Raw genomic sequence first — 7,167 nt, 5'->3', positions numbered from 1 at the left:
CACCTGGCAGGAGGCAGTCCCACCCCATGTCTCCAGAAACCAGGACGATGGCGTCCTTAACCTGAAGGAGACGTGTAATCATGAGGTAGGTGCTGGACCATCTGCTGACGCAGTCTTTGATCACAGTCAGACCGCAGAGCTTCAGCAGGCGCTCCGTGGCCGGTGAGGACGTGCGGAAACGCTTCACGAGCGTCCTGGTCTTGTCCAGCTGGACACAGGCTGGACACAGGCTTCCTTCTGCACGTTGTTAACCACGAGCTGAAGAGTGTGGACAACGCAGGGCATCCTCTCCATCATGGCTCCATACCTGCATATGGCATACAAAAGACAAAATCATTTGGTTAATGGGATTCTATACAAGACTGAGAGAAGGCTGCGGAAGGGGCCTTTGTTGCCTAGAGTTGAAACTCGTAAGTTTAATTGTCTTGTGAACATGAGCAACAATTACAAACCAGGTTTCCGTCTCTCTTGCATGGATCTGAAACCCCACACCCCTGCACACAAAAACGCTGTTAGGAGCAGTTAACGTATGGATATGATTTAGATTGTGGCATTAAATATAATCATTGTTAAAAGCATAAGACAGCACAGACACTGACTTTTAAAAACGAGTCATTGTTTGAATGGAGGAGACATCCACCTGCTTGCCAAATCTCTATGCTATTGGTAGCTTTCATTCATTGAAATACCTCTACCATCTTTCCAATTAAGCCTAATGCGCTGAAACCTGCAAGACAGTGAATAAAGCCATCATTTAGAGTCTGTCCTATTGATAGCTGTGATTTAACCATTATCACTGCTGAAGAAATGCACACCACAGCACAGTTATAATAAATTACAATGTGACATTTTCTCCATTATGTCTACCTCCTTAACTTTAATCCTCTATACTTAGTGAAACGGACCTGAGTTGCAACTGTCTTTTCCCTGTACACCAAATCTCTTTGCTGAAAATAGCTTATCTACAAGCTCACAACGCGTCACAATGCGACGCGTTGTGAGCTTGTAGATCAGCTATTTTCGGCCAACGTTCCCCCCAGAATAAGGATGCTGGGGCTCAAGTGGTTAAAGCTGTTAAGAAAAGGCTGCCATTACCAAATGAGAGGAAATTGCAGGACATTTCTTCACTATTCCCTCACAGCGTCTATCTTCCTTCTTCCTCTTTTGTTGACTTCTGTTATCCAGAACATTTTTGACAACGAGCGCAGTTTGAAGATCAACTAAGAATGTCTGAGCATGTGTACGCCGAGCCGGAGCTGAATGTGTACGCCGAGCCAGACCTGACGCCGAAGGTGAGATATGGCCGAAGAGAGAAGGAGGACAGAGGAAAGAGGGTGGAGAGGATAGTGGACATCTATGTCTCTGCGGATGAACCTGACCCTGGGAGACAGCAGCATGCCGTGCAGAAGAACACAGCACCAGAGCCACATGGAGGTACAAATAAATGCTGCTATGATTTAACACATTAACCCTGGTGTGCCTATATTTGGGCATTATCATTATTGTCAAACATTTCAATATATACTTTTTTTTTTTTTATAGTGGAAATAGCAGATCTACAAGTTCACAACGAATTGCAAGTGACATGCGTTGTGAGCTTACACATTAGGGCTCTATGAATGTTGCACAAGTGCAGTTGCACAGACACAATAATAGCGTGTCTGGACTGGAGTGGAGAAGTGGGTATATTATAATTTTGCCCCAAAAACATCTAGGTGGCGTAAGGCTGAGGTGGGTAACCTTTTCAGGTGCAGTGAAAACCACCAGTGAAAAGATTTATTTTTTTATATCGTCTTTTATATGCTGCTTATTAGAATTATAAAAGCATAGAATAAGTAAATTTAACAATAAAACCTAACAAAGAATGAGCCTATAATTTAATATGAGTAATAATGGTATTATAAATTCTGAATATGTGGGGAGAAAGGTTTTATGCACATCAAACAATAATGGTTAATAATGGTTGTTTGAACAACCAGGAACAGTGCCCTGTATAAAGATTCCTCAGAAACAATGACGTAGGCTACTCTAAATTAGGATGGGCGATGCAATCGCACATCGGTGATCACATGGATGAACAACTATGTTTGTCATACGACAAATAGTAAAAATAGCTCATCTACAAGGTCATAATGTGTTGTGTTGTGAGCTTGTAGATCTGCTATGTTTTTTAATGTTTTTGAAATGTGATTTGTTATTAATCTTTGAAAATCTGCTCAAAATAGCGACACTGGCGTTAGTATGGTTAAAGGGACTACACCATGAATTTTTACTTTTTCTTCTTTTTTGTGTGTTTTTGGTCTCCCCTACCTCTCTTCTATCCCCAAAAATACCCCAGTTTGAACACTCAGGCTTTCACAGCAAATCTGGGGTTTTCTGTAAATTGGTCTCAAAACAGGCCAAACTGATTTGGTCCCTGACGTGACGTCACGTCAGGGTACAATCCCTTCCGTTTTTCAGTTCATTTAGACACTTCAGCTCAGAAATAACCAGACCGTTAATGAACCATTTACCATTTATTAACCATTACCATATTAACCATAACCCATATATGCAAAGCTATTGCATTCAAGTTTGGCGGTGTGACTCTGCTCATGTGATATTACAGATTCCTGTGCAACATGTCACAGATCATTCCATCACAAATCCCCAGAGCAGAGCATTCAATTCAATTCAATTCAATAAAAGTGTCAAATCACAACAAGTTGTCTCAAGACTCTTTACATGTAGAGAAGAGACCCGACAATCCCACCCTGAGCAAGCAATTTGCGACAGTGGCAACGAAAAACTCCCTCTTAACTGGGAGAAAACGTCAGGCAGACCCTAGGCTCTAGGGTGGCGGCCTTCTGCCTCGACCGTGTCGGGGGAAAAAGGGAGAGGGAGAGACAGAGGAGAGACAGAAAGCATAAAATATAAGCATAAAATACAGTTAACATAACATTGAACCTTCAATGCATAATTAAACAACCACAATCATAGTACAATCCAAAAACACAGTACAATACACAGAATCATAGTACAACACAGAATCAACCTATAACAATAATAACTAGATGCCACGGGGAGGAGGCCGGGGAGGTGGAGGGAATTTGAAAACAAGCAGCTGAACACACTGCTTAGACAGCGAAGTACGTAGACTGAACAGAGAACAGAGGCTGCTTAAATGAACCGCCCGAGTTGCCCTGTGGGTATGAGGGCGTGAGTAATTAGCTTGAAGCGAATGAGAATGACAAGAGGTTGAACGTACTGACTTAAAGGAGTACGACTGTATACCTGATAGCGAATGGGGGGGGTCCGGGGAGTGTGAATGAAGTACATAAACATTCTGCCTTCCGTGTCTACATGAACTATCGTGTCACTGAATTTGTTTTTTTTTACTTTTTCCACACAGAACCAGGAGATAACATGCATACAAACTGGCTCAATAGCGCAGAGAGAAGTTAGTTGGAATGAGAATATCTGAGGCTTGATTTAGGCTCAAACCTTTTGAAAAACGTTTGAGGGACATAAACAATATGATATTAAATATATATATATATATATGTTTTAATTCATGGTGTAGGCCCTTTAATGTATAATCTGTCCTACAATGGTGTCGCATATCGAAAATAGCAGATCTACGGTACATGCTCACAATATGGTGCATGGTGAGAACTTGGAGATACAGTACGATATCAGTAGATTTCAGTTTAGGTCACTGCTTAAAGTCAGGTCAGCTCACTTCACTGGTTAACAATGCCTGGAGGAGGGTGCAGGCTGGTGACATTAAGAAGGGGACAGTCATTGTGCTCTGTGCCTGGTCTGTGTGAAACGCAGATTAGGATTCTCTAAAGAGTATTAAAGCTACCCTCTGTAAATGTCCTGTTCTACCCCGGATTTGAACCTGGGTCTCCTACGTAAGTGCTGACAATGACATCTTTACCACCAAGCTAATAGAGCCTGCCTGCTTGCTCAGGGGAGATAATTACCACTTGTCTCCCAGTCATGTCAAACCAGACACGGGATCTAAATGTCTCAATAGAAGACCAGGGAGACCAAATACAACCACCCCAATTGTATAAGTTATATTGTATTAACATACTACCATGCAGATTGGACTACATAATATTGTAATCACAAAAAAAAACGTTACATGGTGCAGCATTAAAGGGCAAGACCACTTTGGTAGAGGTTTGGGTTGTGTAGTTACCTTGCCATGATGTAACTCCAAAGGTGGGCAAGAAATAAAAAATAATTGCTCCATTGATTAGAAATTGATAATTCAAAATATGCTCCTCATTGACTTACATTGTACGGTAAAACTGCTCTCAAAGTCACTCTTTTAGCGCAAAAACGAACGCAAACAAAGTTGATTCAGACAACATAGAACATCACCAAACCCAGTACTGTTTTTTTTTAAATAAAAATGTCAACTTCCTGTTGATTTAGCCATTTTTAATAAGTAGAAAACCCGGACTGGAACGGCGGATCCGGATCCAGATCTTCAAATAGTAAAATCAACAGGAAGTTGACATTTTTATTAAAAAAACAAACAGTACTGGGTTTGGTGATGCTCTATATTGTCTGAATCAGCTTTGTTTGGGTTCATTTATGTGCTAAAAGAGTGACTTTGAGAGCTGTTTTACCGCACAATGTAAGTCAATGAGGAGCATATTTAGAATTATCAATTTCATCAATGGATCAATTATTTTTTATTTCTTGCCCACCTTTGGAGTTACATCATGGCAAGGTAACTACACAACCCAAACCTCTACTAAAGTGGTCTTACCTTTTAAGTCTATAAAAAGAGTATCTGAAGGTTTGTCCCATGTATTTTCAGGCATTTTCAGGTATTTTCAGGAGTTACAGCAGAATGGTTCCAGAGCTGCTGCAGTCTGTCTGGGGCTGATGTGTCTAATCTTATTGGCTGCCATCATTAGCCTGGTCATAACCAGTGAGTATCGTTCTATAAACCATTGGTTCTCAAACTGGGGTCCAGCTAAATTGATAGTTAGGAACCAAATGGACCCTTACAGGTCTGTAACTGAGATTTTATAGGTGTCTGTGGCCTAATTATACATACCAAACTGGGGGTCCTTGAAATTAAAACGTTTGAGAATCTCTTCTATAAACAATATATGGAGGTAAAAATAAATACTGTTATGAAAACACAAATGTTGATGGCTGCTGCTTGGGCCCTATTTTGGGGCCGGTGGATTGGCGTGAAGCAAATTGACTATTTCTGGAGGTGAAGCGCCGTGTTTTTTCATGTGCGTTTGATATTTTGGGGTCTCACTATGTGCCCCTGTGAGAGGAGAGGTGCAATAGCAGGTGTATCATCTGCAATTTACGACCAGCTACACTGCAATTTTTATGACTTCACCTGTCACCTGTTTGGAGTCTACTGTACCACTGTATTGCCATTTCTGGCGCTTTAGTTGACGGAGATGTACTCAGATAGATGTCTAAAAAAACAATCACAGAAAAATATGTTTTACATGTGTTATTGTGTTTGCTTTTGTATTAAGCCCTGAAGATGGAACAAAAAAAATTGTCTGTTTTTTACCCATTTAGACCTGAGACCGATTGTAAAAATGCCTACTAAATCAGTAAAAAACAGTTTTCTGAAAAACTCATGTTGCTATATATCGTCTCTGTATGTCCAAAACTGTTACTTTTCAGGATTCAAATGAAAAAATACAAGCTCAAAACGCATCACTTTTGATGAGTTTGTGTGACGCTGTAGTACTAGGGCGAAAAAAGGTTAAAATATGGAGATAAGAGGTTTCTGCCCGACAGCAATGATATACAGTATAGCTAAAATCTAAAATGACACAGGTGCTTTCCCGGATTGAATGGGTTAATGCATTCTAACCGGTTTCGCTTCTCAAGATGGGTTTCTCCTTTGTAATAGGCTAACTGACTGGTCAACTATTCAGTACAGTTTTTGTTTGGCTCATCACTGGACATCATTGAACCCTTTCTTCTGGTGTTTAGTAATGTTTGAAACAGGGCGTGTACACACGGATGGAGAGTCCAGTGTACTGTCCATGGACTTTTGTCTTTCCTAATGCAGTCCTCAAAACATACTCGGAACACTCCAGCCCCATTTCATAGACAACATTTCTCATGGACAGTTATGCACAGACACAAACAAATGTCAGAACAAAGTTGTATGTAAAGCTCCGTTTGTTGATTCTCCTTGTTGCAGATTCTGAATTGATGAAAGAGAAAAACACCCTGATGGAAGAGAAAAAAGAGAAAAACACCCTGATGGAAGAGAAAAACAGCCTGATGAAAGAGAAAAACACCCTGACTAAAGATCGAGACGACCTTCTTTGTAGTCAGTGAGACATAACTGTTTTTGTTCATAAATACTGTATATCACATTGTTGAGCAAATGGGAGAACAGTTGCTAAGTTCATTCTTTTGTTGTTAGAACAATGTGGATGGCAGACATTTGAGTTTGGCAGCGGTTGTTATCACGTCAATATTAGGGAGCGGAAAACCTGGGAGGGCAGCAGACAATACTGTAGAGACAGACGATCGGACCTGATTGTCATAGACAGCAAAGAAAAACAGGTACTGTGCTGTAATCTATTCCACTTTGTGGAGACACAAAACTGTTGTACAGTACAATAGTAACTAGCAGCTTTTTTTTGTCCAGGACTTTCTTATTAGTTTAAACGAGAGAGTGTGGCTGGGTCTGACTGACATAGAGGAGGAAGGAACATTTAAATGGGTGGATGGAACACCACTGACCACACCAACGTAAGACTCATCTTCATTTTGTACATTTCAACAAACATCTGAGTACATTTAAACATATTTCTCCTTTGCCACCCTTTTCTAAATGGTATTACTACAAAATGTGATAATAAAATACAAACCTACCACACAGTAACAAACAAAATTATGCCTCTTGTCTATATCACGCCATGCAGTTCATTTCTATCTAATATCTAAAATATGATTTGAGGTCACAATTTAAAAACTGAAGATTCAGAGTGAAAAGCCATCAATGTAACGGTATCGTAATGAAGTAAATGTTCCTACTCCTCCAGCTACTGGTTACCTGATAAGCCGGATAACAACGGAGATGAAGACTGTGTTGAGTTTCTCAAACTTGAATCAGCTACAGATAGCGGATGGAAAAATGGACGTTGTACTGGAACCGTTAACTATTGG

At 40.4% G+C, this 7,167-nt stretch overlaps 1 protein-coding gene across 1 annotated transcript; it reads left to right on the top strand.

Moving 5' to 3' along the window:
• Positions 1–1,226: 1,226 nt before the first annotated feature.
• On the top strand, positions 1,227–6,438 carry LOC308105097 (uncharacterized protein; the record flags this gene model as incomplete). The annotated part of the gene is made up of 3 exons (XM_080455729.1): positions 1,227–1,434; positions 4,820–4,933; positions 6,191–6,438. 3 exons carry the CDS (start codon positions 1,227–1,229, stop codon positions 6,328–6,330), a joined length of 462 nt encoding a protein of 153 aa, XP_080311855.1. The 3' UTR covers positions 6,331–6,438.
• Positions 6,439–7,167: the final 729 nt, after the last annotated feature.

The sequence above is a fragment of the Gymnoscopelus braueri genome (assembly GCF_963280865.1).
Source record: "Gymnoscopelus braueri genome assembly, chromosome: 17".
NCBI classification, from domain to species: domain Eukaryota; kingdom Metazoa; phylum Chordata; class Actinopteri; order Myctophiformes; family Myctophidae; genus Gymnoscopelus; species Gymnoscopelus braueri.
Note: the sequence above shows the minus strand (reverse complement) of the source record. Positions and strands in the feature narration are given on the sequence as shown.